This window comes from Manis javanica, chromosome 5 (genome assembly GCF_040802235.1).
Source record: "Manis javanica isolate MJ-LG chromosome 5, MJ_LKY, whole genome shotgun sequence".
Classification (NCBI taxonomy): Eukaryota; Metazoa; Chordata; class Mammalia; order Pholidota; family Manidae; genus Manis; species Manis javanica.
Window position 1 is genome coordinate 35754581 of NC_133160.1, and position 18855 is coordinate 35773435.

At 36.5% G+C, this 18855-nt stretch overlaps 1 protein-coding gene across 1 annotated transcript in view; it reads left to right on the forward strand.

The window, feature by feature from the left end:
* Positions 1 to 18855, forward strand: part of SLX4IP (SLX4 interacting protein) — a 215876-nt gene that overhangs the window by 13506 nt on the left and 183515 nt on the right. Inside the window, 1 exon segment of the mRNA XM_073236941.1 lies at positions 17457 to 17511. Within this exon segment, the coding sequence (XP_073093042.1) occupies positions 17485 to 17511 (27 nt within the window). The 5' untranslated portion in view covers positions 17457 to 17484.

The window sequence follows — 18855 nt, forward strand, 5'->3', positions numbered from 1 at the left end:
ACTCATGATTGGACATTGCACAGGTGTGAAGGCACAGATAATAGAAATGGTCAGGAACCTCGCCCTATTCCTACCCCTGCCACTTTGCCAGACCTGCGGAGACTGGCCAGGAGCCAGGGCTGCCTGCTCCACGCACTGCCTTTGCCTGTTTTTCTGTTGGGCTGCTTTGTTTTGGATACTCATCCTTGCTTGTTATATATCTTGTAAATATCTTCTCCCAGTTTGTGCTCTCTACCTTTTCTTTATGGTGTATTTTGATGAACAGAGTTTATTTTTTAAAGCTTTTTATTTTGAAATGATTATAGATTTACAGGAAGTTGGCAAAAAAGGGAAGCCCCGGGTACCCTTCACTGTTTCCTGCAATAGTAACATCTTACATCTTACATAAATAGTAACATCTTACATAAAGTTGCTTTAGTGCAACTACTAAAACCAGAAAATTGAAATTGGTACAATCCACAGAGCTCATCAGATTTAGCCAATTTTACATGCATGTATTGTCACGTGTCTGTGTAACCAATGCCACAATCAAGGTGTGGATTTTCATGGATATAGGCTGCCTCCTGCTACCTCTTTATAACCACATACACCTTCCCAATTCCTAACCTTTGGCAACTACTAATTTGTTCTTCACTTCTATAACTTTGTTACTTCAAGAATGTTATATAAAAATGGAATCATACATTATATAACCATTTCAGTTGCCTTCTTTTCAATAAGCAAAATTTTCTTGCTATCCAGCCAAGTAGCTAGTCCATTCCTTTTTATTGCTGAGTAGTATTCCATGGTGTAGTTCTACCACAGTCTGTTTAACCTTTCAACATTGAAGGATATCTGGGTTGTTTCCATTTCGGAGCTATTATGAATAAAGTTGCTATGAACATTTGTGTTCAGATTTTTATGTGAGCCTAGGTTTTCATTTCTCTATGATAAATATCCAGGAATGAAATTTTTGGGTCATCTGGTAAGTACCTGTTTAGTTTTATAAGACCAATCTCTTTTTCAGTGTGGCTGTACTGTTTTTACAATCCCACCAGCAATGTATGTGAGGTCCATTTTCTCTGAATCTTCCCCAACATTTAGTGTTATCATATTTTATTTGCCATTCTAGAATCTATGTTGTGATATCTCATTGGGGTATTATTTTGCATTTTTCTGGTGGCTAATGATGTTGAATATCTTTTCATGTGCTTATTTATTATCAGTATATCATCTTTAATGCAGTATCTGTTCATGGCTTTTCCCCATTTTTTTGCCTTGTTTGTATTTTCACTGGTGAAGTTTTGAGGGTTCTTTAAATATTCTAGGTATAAGATTTCTGTGGGATATGTGGACTGCAAATATTTTCAAGTCTGTAGAGAAGTTTTAATTTTAATATGGCCAAATCTGCCATTCTTTTTCTTTATTGTTTGCACTTTTTGTGTCTAGTTAAAAAGCTCCTTTCCTACTGTGAGTTCATAAAGATATTCTCTGAAAGATTCTTATTTCCCACATTGAAATTTTAGCCCATCTGTAATGGATTATTGTATGTTGTGTGAAATAGTGCTCCAATTTCATTTTTTTCCAAGTGGATAAGCAGTTGTTCAACCACAATTTATTGAATGAATAGTCTCTTCATGTCCTGCTGATCTGCAGAGCTGCTTCTATCATCCATTTCCATAAATGTGTGGGTTTGTTTCTGGTCTATGTGGCCTGTCCCTTTGACCTGTTTGTTTACCCCTTTGCCATTGCATATTATATTTGTTGTGACATTGTAATAACTTTGCTTCATCTGGCAAGACAATCCCCTCCTTTGTTTTTCTTTTCCTTTTACAAGTATTATAGTCCTGATTGCTTTTTCTTAGATTTCCTGTTCAAGACTGTGGTTAGAAATGTATATTAAGTTAGAAGAGCAATTTGAGAAATTCTCACACATTTTTTATTAAATTTATACCTGGGTATCTTATATTTGTGAGATGCTAGCTTAAATATTTTAAAATCTGTGCTTTCTGTGTATTTCAAAGAAATTGCTTTGAATGGTTAATCATTAAGCATGATTACTATATTTTTAGTAGGTGCTTTTTTCTGAAAGAAATTTGTTTTCAGATTTCTAATGTTTATACATTTTTTTCTACCTCTATAAAAATGATCACATACTTTTTTTTCTGCTTCAGTTTTTAATATTATGATTCTTCTAGTGTTAAACCAACCTTGCATTCCTCAGGTGAACCTCACTTGGTTCTGGTGAGGTTTTTCTGTGTTGCTAGATTCAGATTGCTTCTATTTGTCTAGGATGTTCATGTATAAATCAATAAAATATAGATTTTTCTTTCTTACACTGCCCTTATCTGCTTTTGCTATCAGGCCTTCATAAAATATGTTGTGGGGGAGTTTCCCTCTTATTTATTCTTTGGAAGAATTTGTGTATTTGGCATTATTTGTACTGCTGTACTGCTGTACTGCTACTGTTTTTGGATCACAAAGAGTAAGAAATGGAAGAGGTTTTAGAGTCCACCTGTCTACAGCATTGTCCTACTGAGGCAGAGAGAATTAAGTGCTGAGGCTCAAATCCAGAGGGCATGTTCCACTGTATCATGACTCAGTGATGTAATTATTTTAGCAACTGTAAGCCTGGAGTTAACGATAACAGCCATTTTATCACCTAAGAGAGAGGGCTTAAGCCCACACTGAAGTCCATGCAAATCCATGTATGAAAGGCTTGGAAAGCATCTTATTAACTTGACAGACTTAGCTTTCTACGTGAATCTTACCAAGCTGAAGAACTGAGGGGAAATGGAGCCTTGGGAGATAGGTGCTCTGACAGCACATGGGGAATCTGGGAGAGCTGGCAGAAACCTCACTTGGCTCTGCTGTGGAGCAGCTTTGTGTAGGACCCATCATTTCAGTCAGAGGTACATTAATATGTATATTGCCTGGAGTGATGACAAGTGATAATTTTCATCAGGAATATCAAAGGAATTTTCACTCTAGCATCTCTTAAGAAAGTCATAAAAATTTGTAATATTTTTTGTAAAACCTCCCTAAAAACAGCAAAAATAAGATGGTTGTGTGCATAAATGACTCAACCCCTATTATCTGGGATATTTTTTTATTCACACACATTTTTTGAGTACCCTCTAGTGTTAAGCAGTGCTCTGAGGGCAGTTCACCTTTGAGAATCTGCTCCTTCTGGGATGGGTAAATGTGCTCTTACTGTATTTAGGAATTAGCATGTTGGTTCAGTTCATTTCAGATTTAAGTTCGCTGTTTCGTTCATTTCCCGCACCTGTGCCTAATGCTGTAATGAAGCAAAGGAAATATGCCTTCTTTTGTCAAAAATGATTTTAGCAAATATGCAGGCTCAAGGTCTATGCAGTTGGCTGTCCAGATGCATTATGGGCTTTATCTAGGTAGACTTTAATTTTTGTTTTTGAAGAAGTATGCCCTATCTCATAGCATAATGGTAAATTAATTCAAACCACATTTTCCATAGCTATAGAGTTCCTTTTTTCCTTCCTGTCTCTGTCTCTTCCTCTCTCTCTCTCTTTCACTTTCTTTGATTATCAGGAGAGAACCACTGCTCATGTAACTTTATTTGAAGTCATTCTCTGTGTTGGGAACTTGTTTGGCAGTGGGGTGGAGGCTGAGGGCGGCCCGCCTACCCGGTCAGCCCAGTTAGCTACTGGCCTTGGCAGTCCTGCAGGTGACAGATGGTGCTCGTTTGCCCTCAGTGAGCAGACATGACTTTTCTCTTGCCCTTGGCCCTCAGCTGTGAGACCCTGATCTGGTCCCCCAGGTTTTCATTAAGGAAATAGACATCAGGACCGTCTCTTTTAACCCTAAAATGTGGACTTTTTGAGGCCTCAAACATTGTGGAAACACATGAAAAAATAAAATACATTGAAAGGTTAAATACTGTAACCTGGTAATAATAAATGGATTAAAAATATGCAAAGTGCATTACAAAGTTTCATGTTCCCTTGCAGCCTGTTCTACAGTAGCAGACCAAGATTCCTACAGATCATATTTTTCAGGTTGAGCTTTGATGATACTTTTAGAAGAATCCAGTCCTTAAAAAGTAAATGCAGCTGCTCTTGCTTTCCTGATAAAAGGAAAAAGAAAAAAAAAATGAGTACTGGAACCTTAGTGTGAGTTGAAAGTATAAGGCTTTGATGAGGCTCATAAGCTATCTAATGGCAGATATGGTTGGAAAGCCTTGCTGTAGCCTTCTGTGTGGTCTGCCTGTCCTTCGGGAAAGGAATATAATTGAAACATAATTAGATCACACACCCTTCAGCTTGGTTGGGTACTTTCTTACAGAACTGTCTCCCCCTTTTTTCTATTAATTAAACCACTTGTGAACTTACTCTGAGTACCCCTGGTCAGGGATTCCCTAAATTCTTAGCAGAAGTTATTCAAGCCTGAGTTAATTTACGTAAGGGGACTGGCTTCATGTTTATCAGGCTCAAATAATATAATTTGAAGATCTATTTAGAGTTTTCAGGACAACCTTTATAAATATTGTTTTCAAACACATGTTCCTGGTTTTCTAGGAACTTATTTTTTTCATTTTCACATTTGTCTGAATGGGCTTGCTAATATGAAAATCATTACAAATTTTTCTAAATCATAAACATTACATCATTCAGAGGATAGAAACAATTAAAATAATTTAGGGTTTGGGTAAAGATGTTTTTGTCTATTTAAAAAATGAGAATCAAAGGTTATGAGATTTTAAAAAATAATTAAATTAATCTGATTCTTAAAAATCATCATTGACTAAGTAATATAATTGTTAACACTCATTGAGCACCTAGTGTCTATAAATGATTATATTGGGAGTTTTTATAGGTCATTTTACTTAGTTCTTTCAGTCATATCAAGTTAAGTGTTACTATCCCTATTTTGTAAATTAGAAATTTGGGACACAGAAGTCAGCACTTTTCTTATAATAAAACCAAGTGCTCTCAACTGTGCTGTCCATTTTTGTAGCCAGTAATTACAGTCAGTGAACACTTGACATCTGGCCAGTCCAAATTGAGATGTGCTGAAAATATAAAATACACACCTAACTTCAAAGACTTCAAACACCAAGAATGTAACTAAATATCGTATATTGATTACATGTTGAAATGATAATATGTTGTATTTATTGGTTTAAATGAAAAATATTCTTAAAATTAATTTCACCTGTTTGTTTACCTTTATATGAAATGCAGCTGCTAGAAAATTTAAAAATACATTTGTGGCTTGCATTCCTTTTCTTTTGTACAGTGTTATTGTGCAAATGATTTAAATGGGCAGATAGGTCCCCACACAAGGCTCCAGTTATAACATCCTTTCCACCCCGTTCCTTCCTCCATAGCCACGCTCTTCAACTTGCAGGAGGGTTTAGCACTTAAGAATTGGGTCCATGTCACTAAATTGCTTGCTGTATTTCTGCTTTATTATTGCTGTTGTGGTGCTTATTATTATTATTATTTCTCTTGGTTTAGGTTTTGCTCCTGAAGTATTCCATTAACATCAAAGGGAGCTTTTGCTGGACTTCACCCCTGTGCCCCTAACATGTGATAATACACATGCATTCATGTTCCCCATCCTTGTAATGTTGTAAACATAATGTTACTTAGCCAGGATTCAGTGTTTGTTATTGTGACTACGAATGCTAGTTGTAACTGAGCTGTTAAAACTTATTTTTTATTTTCTGTGCTATTTTTGTTTACCCTGAAATCAATAATTGCTTTGTTACTCAGTTGCTTAGCTTTCATGCATCTGTCCTAATTCGATCTCATATTCTCCATCAGTTGTCTAAAATTCATCTGCATACATGCAGACACTTCAGAAGATGCATCTCCTGGAGCCTTGCAAGCAGCTGTAGCTTTCCCTGATGGTCCTCTCCTGAGCTAGCCCACTGTCTCATGCAGGGACCTGCTTTCACTGGATCCTGGGATTTCCTCTGCTTTTCGCCTGCCTTGGCCTTCCTGTTTCCTGTGTCTTCCTCTTTCTTGGTTAATTTCCTCATTTTGGTGTAGCACATCTTTAATAGCTTCCTGAGAAAGGATGCATGAGACTTAAATTTTTTAAGACCTTGCATATCTAAAAATGTCCCCCCCTCACCCCGATCTTGTGTTTAAATGCAACTGGAGATTGGAAGCAATTTTCTTCAAAATTTGGAAGATATTTCCCTATTGCCTTTTAGTTTTCAGATTTACTTTGGGCAATTTGGGGCCAAATATTATCTTGACCACAGCTTCAAACACCCCTCCTACCCGCCCCCCCACCACACACTTTTAAAGATTCCTTTTGTTACCAGTGCCTGATATATGCCATAAAATGAATGAATCTGTTTCTGTTGTAATTGTCATGTGTTGCTCTTCCTAGGTCCTTTAAATGTTTAATTTATTCTCTCTTCTTTTTCTTTTTTTTTCTGAAGTTTCTGAATGACTTATTGAACTATTTAATATTTTTTATTTCAGCTATCATAGTTTTATTTTATTTTTATTTATTTTTTATTTTTATTAAGGTATTATTGATATACACTCTTATGAAGCTCTTATGAAGGTTTCACATGAAAAAATAATGTGGTTACTACATTCACCTTGTTATCATGTCCCTCCCATACCCCATTGCAGTCACTGCACATCAGTGTAGTAAGATGCCACAGAGTCACTATTTGCCTTCTCTGTGCTACACTGTCTTCCCCATGATCCCCCCACACCATGTGTGCCCATCATTATACCCCTCAATCCCCTTCTCCCTCCCTCCCCAGCCCTCCCCCACCCCTCCCCTTTGGTAACTGCTACTCCCTTCTTATGGTCTCTGAGTCTGTTTCAGCTATCATAGTTTTAATTTGTTGTTTTCTAAAAGTTTCTTTTTTTTTAGTTAGTTATTGTTTTATGGATGCATAACTATCTCCCCTATCTTGCTGATGTTAATAATAGTTTCTTAAAATGTTTCCTTCTCCCTGCATAGTCTCAGCCTGGGCCAACTAGTTTTTTCCTGTTTGCTTTGTTTTTATTTTTTCACGATAGAGGCTTCTTTCCTTAGGTGGCAGGTGATTGATTCTTGGTTGTTTACTTGTATTTGAGAGTGGAGCACTAAAAAGATGCAAGTGCTGCATGCAGATGTGTGGCTTGTGGGCATGGGCTTCACTTTAGAGCCATCTGTCTATGCTGTTTGCTTAGGGAAGCCCTGACGTCAGTACTTTTAGATCCTGCATTTTAGGTTAGTCCAATTCTTTAGTCTCCTATTTGGAGAGGTTAGGCAGGGTAGACGGGTGTATTGGTCAAGGTTCTCCAGATAAACAGAACCAATAGGAGATACATACATACATATGTATATGTATATAAATGTGTATGTAGATACATATATATTTATTTTAGTATCAGCTCATGAGATTATGGAGGCCAGGAAGTCCCATGATCAACTGCCTGCAAGCTGGAGGACCAGGGAAGTCAATGGTGTAATTTAGTCCCAGTCCAAAGGCTGGAGCATCAGAAGTGCTGATGTCTGAGGGCTGGAGATGATGGCTGTCCCAACTCACAGACAGATCATGAATTCTCCCTTCCTGTACCTTTCTGTTCTGTTTGGGCCCTCAGTGAATTGAATCATGGCGACCCACATTGGGGAGAGCCATCTGTTTTACTCAGTTTACCAATTCAAATGCTAATCACTTCCAGAAGCACTCTCATAGACAGGATGTTTTATTAGTTATCTGGGTATCCCTTAGTCCAGACAAGTTGACACATTAAATTAACCATCACAAGGGGAATGCAGGCTGGGGAAGGTATCAGTCAGTTGGTAAATATTACCTTAATTTCTCTTTTTTCAGTAGGGTAGCCCCCACTTAATGCTGTGTATGGTATTTTCCAGACCAGAGATCATCTGTCTTAGACTATCTCCAGAAAATATTTCTCCAGGCTTCTGCAAGGATGGGAGGGGGCAGTTACCTGTCTGAGCTAAGTAAAGGGAGAGTAAAAGTACTTGATTCTTTATTATTTCCAAATAATTTCCTGTTGTATGTATATACTACATGTTGTTTATCCATTCATCAGTTGACAGACATTTGGGTTATTTCCCTTTTTGGCTATTATGAATAATGCTGCTAGGAACAATCCTATATAAATTTTTGTGTGGATATGTACGTTTTTATTTTACTTGGCCATACACGTTGGAATGGAAATGCTGGATCATATGGTAACTCTTAAGTTTTGAAGAATTGACAAACTGTTTTCCAGAGTGGCTGCAACATTTTACATTCCCACCAGCCATGTATGAGAGTTCTAATTTATCCACATTTTTGTCAATGCTTGTTATTGCTTGTGATTTTTATTTTTGTCATCATAGTGGGTGTAAAGTAGTATGTCATTATGGCTTTGATTTGTATTTCCTTGATGACTAATGGTGGTGAGCATAATTTCCTGTACTTATTGGCCGTTTGTATATCTTTGGAGAAATGTCTACTCAAATTCTTTGTCCATTTTGAAGTTGGGTTATTTGTCTTTTTATTGCTGAGTTGTAAGAGTTCTTTATAATTCTAGACATGGATCCCTTATCAGATGTATAATTTACAGATGTTTTCTCCCATTTGGTGGGTTGTCTTTTCACTTTCTTGATACTGTCTTTTAAAGGACAGAAGCTTTTAATTTTACTGACACCTGATTTACCAGTTTTTTTGTATTCTCACTTGTGCCTGTGGTATCAGATCTAAGAAACTACTGCCTAAAGCAAGGTCATAAATTATAATTTATACCTATTTTCTTCCAGTGTTTTATGATTTTAGCTGTTACATTTAGATCTTTGATCCATTCTGAGTTAATTTTTGTATATAGTGTGATATAGGGGTCCAACTTTATTCTTTTGCATATGGATATCTAGTTGTCCCAGCACTATTTGTTGAAAAGGCTCTTTCCCCATTAAGTTGTCATGGCATGTTTGTTAAAAAAACAACAGTGTAAGGGCCTTTTCCTGGACTTTTAATTTTATTCCGTTAATGTTTGTGTCTATCCTTATGCTAGTACTCTGTCTTCCTTTTCAAGGCTGTTTTGGCTACTCCATATCCCTTGCATTTTCTTTTTTTTTTTTTTAGTGACTTAAAGTTTTTTTTGTTGTTAAATTTTTTATTAAGGTGTGATTGATACACACTCTTATGAAGATTTCACATGAAAAAGCAATGTGGTTACTACATTTACCCATATTATCAAGTCCCCACCCATACCCCAGTGCAGTCACTGTCCATCAGCATAGTAAGATGCCACAGGTCCACTCACTATTTGCTTCTCTGTGCTGCACTGTTCTCTCTGTGATCCCCCACACCATATGTACTAAACATAATACCCCTCAGTCCCCTTCTCCCTCCCTCTCCACCCACCCTCCCACACCCCTACGCTTTGGGGAATGAACCACTAGTTCATTCTTGGAGTCTCTGAATCTGCTGCTCTTTTGTTCCTTCAGTTTTGCTTCATTGTTATACTCCACAAATGGGGGAAATCATCTGGCATTTGTCTTTCTCCGCCTGGCTTATTTCACTGAGCATAATGTCCTCCAGCTCCATCCATGTTGTTGCAAATGGTAGGATTTGTTTTTTTCTTATGACCGAATAGTATTCCATTGTGTATATGTACCACATCTTCTTTATCCATTCATGTACTGATGGACACTTAGGTTGCTTCCATATCTTGGCTATTGTAAAAAGTGCTGTGATAAACATAGGGGTGCATATGTCTTTTTGAATCTGAGAAGTTGTATTCTTTGGGTAAATTCTAAGGAGTGGGATTCCCAGGTCAAATGGTATTTCTATTTTTAGTTTTTTGAGGAACCTCCATATTGCTTTCCACAATGGTTGAACTAGTTTACATTCCTACCAGCAGTGTAGGAGGGTTCCCCTTTCTCTGCATCCTTGCCAGCATCCCTTGCATTTTCATGTGCATGGATGAGCTTGTCAATGTCTATAAAGAAGTCAGCTGGGATTTTGATAGAGATTTTGTTGAATCTGTAAATCAACTTCATAAGTATTGCTATCCTAACAATATGTACAATCCATGAACTGGGATGTGTGTCTGTTTACTTACGTCTTTAATTTCTTTCAATAACATTTCAGTTTTTGGTGTGCAAATCTTGTTCCTTTGTTAATTTTTTGGTAAGCTTTTTGATGGTATTGAAAATGGAATTGTTTTCTTCATTTCACATAAGGATTATTCATTGCTAGTAAATAGAAATATAGATGATTTTTAATATTGATTTTACATCTTACAACCTTGCCAAATTTGTTTAATTCAATAGTTCTTTTTTTTTTTTCAGAATTTGCTACATATAAGAAGGTGTCATTTGTGAATGGAATTACTGTTATCCTTTCCTTCTCAATCTGGATGCCTTTTCTTTGTTTTTCTTGCTTAATTGCCTAGACTACCACCACTAATACAAAGCTGAATAGAAGTGGCAAGAGTAGACATCAGTGTCTTTTCCTCATATTAGGGGAGAAACCATTCAGTCTTCCATGATTAAGCATCATTTTACCTGTGGGTTTTTAATAGAACTCCTTACCAGATTGCAGATGTTTTCTTCTATTCCTAGTATGTTGATTTTTTTTAATCAACAAAGGGTTTTGGGTTTTGTTAAATTATTGTTATTTTTATTAAAGTATCACTGAGATACAATCTTGTGGTTTCACATGAACAAGATTGTGGTTTCAACATTGACCCATATCATCAAGTACTTACCCCCAGCCATTGCAGTCACTGTCTATCAGCATAGTAAGATGCTATAGAGTAATTACTTGTCTTCTCTATGCTGTATTGTCTTCTCCATGACCTACCTATATTGTGAGTGCTAATTATAGTACCCTTAATCCCTTTCTCCCTTCCTCCCCACTCACTGTCCCCAACCCTTTCCTTTTGGTAACTGCTAGTCCCTTGGAGTCTGTGAGTCTGCTGTTGTTTTTGTTCCTTCAGATTTGCTTTGCTGTTATACTCCAAAATGAGTGGAATGATTTGGTACTTGTCTTTCTCTACCTGACTTATTTCACTGAGCATAATACCCTCTAGCTCCATCCATGTTGTTGCAAATGGTAGGATTTGTTTTCTTTTTATGGCTGATTAATATTCCATTTTGTATATGTACATTTTCTTTATCCAGTCATCTACTGATGAACAGTTAGGTTGCTTCCATATCTTGGCTACTGTAAATAGTGATGTGATAAATATAAGGGTACATATTTCTTTTTGAATCAGAGATCTTGTTTTCTTTGGGTAAATTCCTAGAAGTGGAATTTTTTGGTCAAATGGTATTTCTATTTTTAGTTTTTTGAGGAACCTTCATATTGCTTTCCACAATGGTTGAACTAGTTTACATTCCCACCATAAGTGTAGAAGGGTTCCCCTTTCCCCACATCCTTGCCATCATTTGTTGTTGCTTGTCTTTTGGATGTTGGCCATCCTAACTGGTGTGAGGTGATACCTCATTGTGGTTTTAATTTGCACTTCCCTGATAATTAACGATGTGGAGTATCTTTTCCTGTGCCTTTTGGCCTTCTCAATTTCTTGTTTGGAAAAGTGTCTGTTCAGATCCTCTGCCCATTTTTTAATTGGGTTATTTGTATTTTGGGTGTTGAGGCATTTGAGTTCTTCATATATTTTGGATGTTAACCCCTTATTGGATAACCCCTTATTGGATGTCATTTATGAATATAATATCCCATATTCTAGGATGCCTTTTGTTCTACTGATGGTGTCCTTTGCTGTACAGAAGCTTTTTTAGTGTTTGATGTAATCCCATTTGTTCATGTTTTATTTTGTTTCTCTTGCTCAAGGAGACGTGTTCAGGAAAAAGTTCCTTATGTTTTATATTCAAGAGATTTTTGCCTATATTTTCTTCTAAGAGTTTTATGGTTTCATGACTTATATTCAGGTCTTTGATCCATTTTGAGTTTACTTTTGTGTCTGGAGTTAGACAATAGTCCAGTTTCATTCTCTTGTAGTTTGGCCAGTACCATTTGTTTAAGAGGCTGTCATTTCCCCATTGTATATCCATGGCTCCTTTATCATATATTAATTGGCCATATATGGTTGGGTTTATATCTGGGCTCTCTAGTCTGTTCCATTGATCTGTGGTCTGTTCTTGTGCCAGTACCAAATTGTTTTGAATTTTGTGGCTTTGTAGTAGAGCTTGAAATTAGGGAGTGTAAATTCCCACAGCTTTGTTCTTTGTTCTCAGGAAAGCCTTGAATATTTTGTGTTTCCATATGAATTTTAGAACTACTTATTCTAATTTGTTGAAGAATGCTGTTGGTATTTTGATAGGGATTGCATTGAATCTGTAAATTGCTTTAGGCAGGATGGCCATTTTGACAATATGAATTCTTCCTATCCATGAGCATGGGATGTATTTCCATTTATTGATGTCTTCTTTAATATCTCTTAAGAGTGTCTTGTAGTTTTCAGGATATAAGTCTTTCACCTCCTTGGTTACGTTTATTCCTAGGTATTTTATTCCTTTTGATGCAATTGTAAATGGAGTTGTTTTCCTGATTTCGCTTTCTCCTCATTCATTGTTAGTATATAGGAATGCAACAGTTTTCTGTGTATTAATTTTGTATCCTGCAACTGTTCTAGTACTTTTTTGGTGGATTCTTTAGGGTTTTCTAAGTACAATATCATGCCATCTGCAAACAGGGACAGTTGAACTTCTTCCTTACCAATCTGGATGCCTTTTATTTCTTTGTATTGTTTGATTGCTGTGGCTAGGACCTCCAGTACTATGTTGACTAGAAGTGGGGAGAGTGGGCATCCTTGTCTTGTTCCCAATCTTAGAGGAAAAGCTTTCTACTTTTTGCTGTTAATTATGATGTTGGCTGTGGGTTTGTCATATATGGCCTTTATTATGTTGAGGCACTTACCCTCTATAACCATTTTGTTGAGAGTTTTTATCATGGATGGATGTTGAATTTTGTCAAATGCTTTTTCAGTATCTATTGAGATGATCATGTGATTTGTGTCCTTCTTTTTGTTGATGTGGTGTATGATATTGATTGATTTTCAAATATTGTACCATCCTTGCATTCCTGGAATATACCCGTCTTGTTTATGATGGATGGTCTTTTTGATGTATTTTTGAATTCGGTTTGCTAATAATTTTTTGAGGATTTTTGCATCTATGTTCATCAGGGATGTTGGTCTGTGATTTTCTTTTTTTGTGTTGCCTTTGTCTGGTTTTAGAGTGATGCTGACTTCATAGAATGAGTTTGGAAATATTACTTCCTCTATTACTCTTTGGAAAACTTTAAGAAAGATGGGTATTAGCTCTTCTTTAAATGTTTGATAATATTCAGCTATGAAGCCATCTAGTCCAGGGGTTTGTTCTTAGGTGGTGTTTTGATTTACGAGTTCAATGTTGTTGCTGGTTATTGGTCTGTTCAGATTTTCTATTACTTCCTGGGTCAGTCCTGGAGTGTTGTATTTTTCTAGAAAGTTGTCCATTTCTTCTAGGTTATCTAATTTGTTGGCATATAATTTTTTATAGTATTCTCTAATAATTTTTTGTATTTCTATGCTGTCTGTAGTGATTTTTCCTTTCTCATCTCTGATTCTGTTTATGTGTGTAGACTCTCTTTTTTTTCTCAGTAAGTCTGGGTAGGGGTTTATCTAATTTGTTTATTTTCTCAAAGAACCAGCTCCTGGTTTCATTGTTTCTTTCTGTTGTTTTATTCTTCTTTTTATTCTTTTTATTGTTTTATTTAATTCTGCTCTGATCTTCATTATGTTTCTCCTTCAATTGACATTGGGCCTCATTTGTTCTTCTTTTTCTAGTTTATTAATTGAGTTTAGACTGTTTTTTGGGATTGTTCTTCTTTGTTGAGTTAGGCCTGTATTCAGTACTTCCCTCTTAGAACTGCCTTTGCTGTATCCCACAGGTTTTGGGCTGTTGAGTTGTTTTCATTTGTCCCCATGTATTTCTTGATCTCTGTTTTTATTTGGTCATTGGTCTATTGATTATTTGGGAGCATGCTGTTAAGCCTCCATGTGTTTATGAGTTTTTCTGTTTTCTTTCCATAAATTATTTCTAGTTTCATACCTTTGTGGTCTGAGAAGCTGGTTGGCACAATTTCAATCTTTTTGAACTTACTGAGGCTCTTTTTGTAGCCTTGTATGTGATCTATTCTGTAAAATGTTCCATGTACACTTAAGAAGAATGTGTATCCTGCTGCTTTTGGGTGGAGTGTTCTGTAAATGTCTGTTAGGTTCATCTGTTCTAATGTGTTGCTCAGTGCCTCTGTCTCTGTACTTATTTTTTGTCTGGTTGATCTGTTCTTTGATGTGAGTGGTGTGTTGAAGTCTCCTAAAATGACTGCATTGAATTCTATTTCCCCCTTTAATTCTGTATTTGTTTCACATATTTAGGTGCACCTATTTTGGGTGCATAGATATTTATAATGGTTATATCCTCTTGTTGGACTGACCTCTTTATCATGTAATGTCCATCTTTGTCTCTTGTTACTATCTTTGTTTTGAAATTGATTTTGTCTGATATAAGTACTGCTACTCCTGTTTTTTTCTCACTGTCATTTGCATGAAATAACTTTTTCCATACCTTCCCTTTTATTCTGTGTATGTCTGGGTTTGAAGTGAGTCTTATGTAGGCAGCATAAAGATGGGTCTTGCTTTTTATCCATTCTGTAACTCTTTGTCTTTTGATTGGTGCATTCAGTCCATTTACATTTAGAGTGATTATTGATAGATATGTACTTATTGCCATTGTAGGCTTTAAATTTGTTGTTACCAAAGTTCAAGGGCAGCTTCCTTTCTATCTAACAGACTATCTTAACTCGCTTGTTACACTATTTCAAACACAATCTAAAGGTTCTTTTTTTTCCCCTCCTCTTCTTCTCTGCTACTCTTTATATATTAGGTGTCATTGTCTGTATTCTTTGTTTATCCTTTGACTGACTTTGTTGAGTATTTGATTTAATTTTGTATTTGCTTAGTAATTAAGAGGTCTATTTCCTTTACTGTGGTCTTCTTTTCTCCTGTGACAGTTATTTAACTTTAGGAGCACTTCCATCTAGAGTAGTCCCTTTTAGATACACTGTACAGACAGTTTGTGGGAGGTAAATTCTCTCAACTTTTGCTCACCTGGAAATTGTTTAATCCCTGCTTCAAATATAAATGATGTCTTGCTGGTAGATTATTCTTGGTTTGAGGCCCTTCTGTTTCATTACATTAAATTTACCATGCCACTCCCTTCTGGCCTATAAGGTTTCTGCTGAGAAGTCTGCTGAGAGCCTGATGGGGTTTCTGTTATAAGTGATTTTTTTTTTTCCTCTCTGGCTGCTTTCAATACTCTCTCCTTGTCCTTGATCTTTGCCATTTTAATTATTACATGTCTTGGTGTTGTTTTCCTAGAATTCCTTGTGTTAGGAGATCTCTGCACTTCCATGACTTGAGTGACTATTTCCTTCCCCAGATTTGGAAAGTTTTCAACAATTATTTCCTCAAATAGACTTTCTATCCCCTTGTCTCTCTCTTCTTCTTCTGTAACCTCTATAATGTGAATATTGTTCCATTTAGATTGGTTGCACAGTTCTCTTATTATTCTTTCATTCCTAGAGTTCCTTTTTTCTCTCTGTGCCTCAGCTTCTTTGTTTTCCTGTTCTCCAATTTCTATTTCATTTACCGTCTACCTCTTCTAATCTACTTTTAAATCCCTCCATTGTATGTTTCATTTCACATACTGTATTTTTCAAAATTTCTATCTCTTTTTTGAAGTCCTCCCTGAGATCCTGAATATTTTTCTGTAGCTCCATGAGCATGTGTATTACTTTTATTTTGAAATCTTTATCAATAAGGTTGGTTATTTCAGTTTCACTAAGCCCTTTTTTGGCATTTTTTTCTTGTAATTTTGTTTGGACCAAATTCCTTTTCTGTTTCATTTTTTCAGTGTTTCCTATGGAATGATAATTTTGTGTAGTTGTGCCCTCTAGTGCCCAGAAGCTCTACTCTCTGGCACTGCCGTGCACCAGGAGCAATGAAAGAGGTTACAGGTGAGCAGAATCGGTGCATACCTGGGGGAAAGAGCTTGGCTAGGAGGGTTCCCTGCCTATGGCTGTAATGCTTGCCTCCACTGCCAGGTCCAGTGGCTGGAGCATGCAGGAAGGAGCCTGTGTGCTATGCCCCTGTAGCTGCCCTCTGGCTGGCCTGATGTGATGGTGGGGGCAGCAGTTGAGTGGGACCAGCTCCTGTTGAGAGGAAGGAGCAGCAGGTTGTGTACTGCAGTGTGGGGCCTTCGGACTGTTTTGCCCACCAGGCGCATGGAGCATCTGAAGCTCCTAAGAGTTTCTAACCTACTGGGCTGAGTATGCCAGGATTGTTTTGTACACCTTTCTCCTGTGCAGAGAGTTCTGTGTAATCTTTGCCCCATTAGCACCCCCTCACTGCTGGGAAGTCCCTCAGAGTGCCCACCTTTCTTTTGTCCCAGGGGTGCCAGTAGTGCATACCTATTCTCTACAAGTGGCTGGAATCCCAGTCTCTCTGAGTATTCTGCCTGTCTTTGCTCTCCAAACCCACTAATTTCCAGAGCACCATGTAATGTGGGTTCATGCTCCTAGAGCAGATCTCCAGGGCTAGGTGCTCAGCAGTCCTGGGCTTCTACTCCTTCCCAGCTCCATTTCTCTTCCTCCTACTTGTAGGCTGGGGAGGAGGGAGGGCTTGGGTCCCACCCGATTGCGGCTTTGGTACTTTACCCTTTTCTCCATGGTGTGGGGTCTTCTTTTTTCCCCCAGATGCAGGCAGTCTCTTCTTCAGTCTGTTATGCAGCCTTTGGATTGCTTTTTCAGGATTAGTTGTATTTGCTATATTTTCTTGTTTTATGTGATTTTGGGAACAGGTTTCTGCCTCATTTCTCACAATGCCATTTTCTCCTGCCCAAATTATTTTTTTTTATGGAGATGATCATGTGGGCTTTTCCTCTTTTTCTATTAATATAGTGTATTGTGTTGATTAATTCCAGATATTAGGTCAACTTTAGATTTCTGGGATAAATCCAACTTGGTCATGGTATATAATCCTTTTTATATGTTGCCAGGTTTGGTTTGTAGTATTTTGTTGAGTATTTTTGTGTCTTCATTAATAAGGGATATTGGTGTGTAATTTTCCTTCCTTGTGATATCTATGGCTTTGGTATAAGGCTAATACTGGCCTCATAGAGTCATTTAAGATGTTTTCCTATGCTTTTGTTTTTTAAGTGTTTGTGAAGAGTTGGTGTTATTTAAACATTTGGTAGAATACATCTGGACTTTCCTTCTCTTTGTTGATGGCTTTAAAATTACTAATTCAGTATAATGTATTTTTTAAGACCCATTGTATGTGGACATTCATCTCACAAATACCTATTGATTTTTGATTATTCAGCCAACTTTTCTCCTATGTAATATCCATATAGAAAAAGATTTTGGTATATGTACTAATCACTTTTTTTTTCTATTAAAGGTCTGTAATACTCTGGAATCAATAAGCCATGTCTTCAAAGAAATTTGCTGTTAAAGTAAGTAGTGCTTACGGGCATCTTTAAAGTAGTTAATCCTTTCTAAGAAAACTAATTCTATGCTCATTAAAAATGTATATTATATAATTTTTAAGTATTGGACATTTCTAATAATCATTTTGTTATTGGTGTTTAGTATAATTCTTCTATTTTGCTAAACATTCTGTAAGCACTTGAAAATGTGATGGTTGTCAGGTACATTGAAATACGTATGTCACTTAGGTCAGGTTTGTTAATTATGTTGTAAAAATCAGCTGTGTATTTACCGATATTTTTGTCCATTTGTCCTGTCAGTTGAGAGAGGTATATTAAAATCTCCAACTATGACTTTTAGATTTGTATATTTGTTTGTCCTTTTGTTTAGATTTGCCTTATATATCCTGAGTCTATGTTATAGGTACATATACATTTATGATTGTTCTTTTGTTGAATCTTTAGTCATTATGAAATATCTCTTCTTATCTCTAGTAATACTTCTTAACTTAAAGTCTGCTTGTCTGATATTAGTAGGGGATGTATGTAGGTCCCCCAACCAAATATCTGAGGCCCCTTTGGATTCCCAAACCCCAGCATTCAATAAGTCCCACCATGTATACAAAATCTCTAATCAGCATTGCATTGTCTATTCTTAAATATGAATGGACAAAAGAGTATCACCAGACAGTTAAGGAACTTGAGAAACAGAGAACTAGAGAATAGGGAAAGAGAGAAAAAAGTGAATGAACAAACTTGGAGGGCCAGAGAGGATCTAGGAAGCAGAAGAAGACTTCTAAAACACTGTAATTAGTATCTTCAAAGCAATAAAGGAAACTATTATAGCCATATATAAGAGCAAAATTTTATAAACAAGGGAAATTTCTGAGAATAGGATTAAGCTTTAGAAATTAAAAATGTACATAATGGAAAGAATTCAATTAAATATGGGAAGGGAAGAAGATTGAGGAATACCACTCAAAGTAGAGGAAAAAGATTATAGCTAAAAATGGGGAGAAATCAAAAGAAAATTACAGGTTCAGTCTTGATATGAAAAATTGGAGTTCTAGAAAGGAAAACAAGGAAAATGGTGGAGAGAAAAATTGTGAAAGAAACCACAGAGTAAAATTTACTGGAAATGAAGGACATAAAGTTCCTATTTGAAAGTTCCAATGGGTGGATTCCTAAAACAGTCAATGAAAATGAATTGTACCAAGTAACATCATCCTCAAATTTCAGAATCATGTGAATACAGAGAAGATCCTAAAAGAAAAACAGACTGCATACAGCAGATCAGACTCAGAACAGCCTTCTTAAGAGCAATAGCTGGGGGTGATAGAACAAATTCTCACAGTATTCTTAGGATAATGG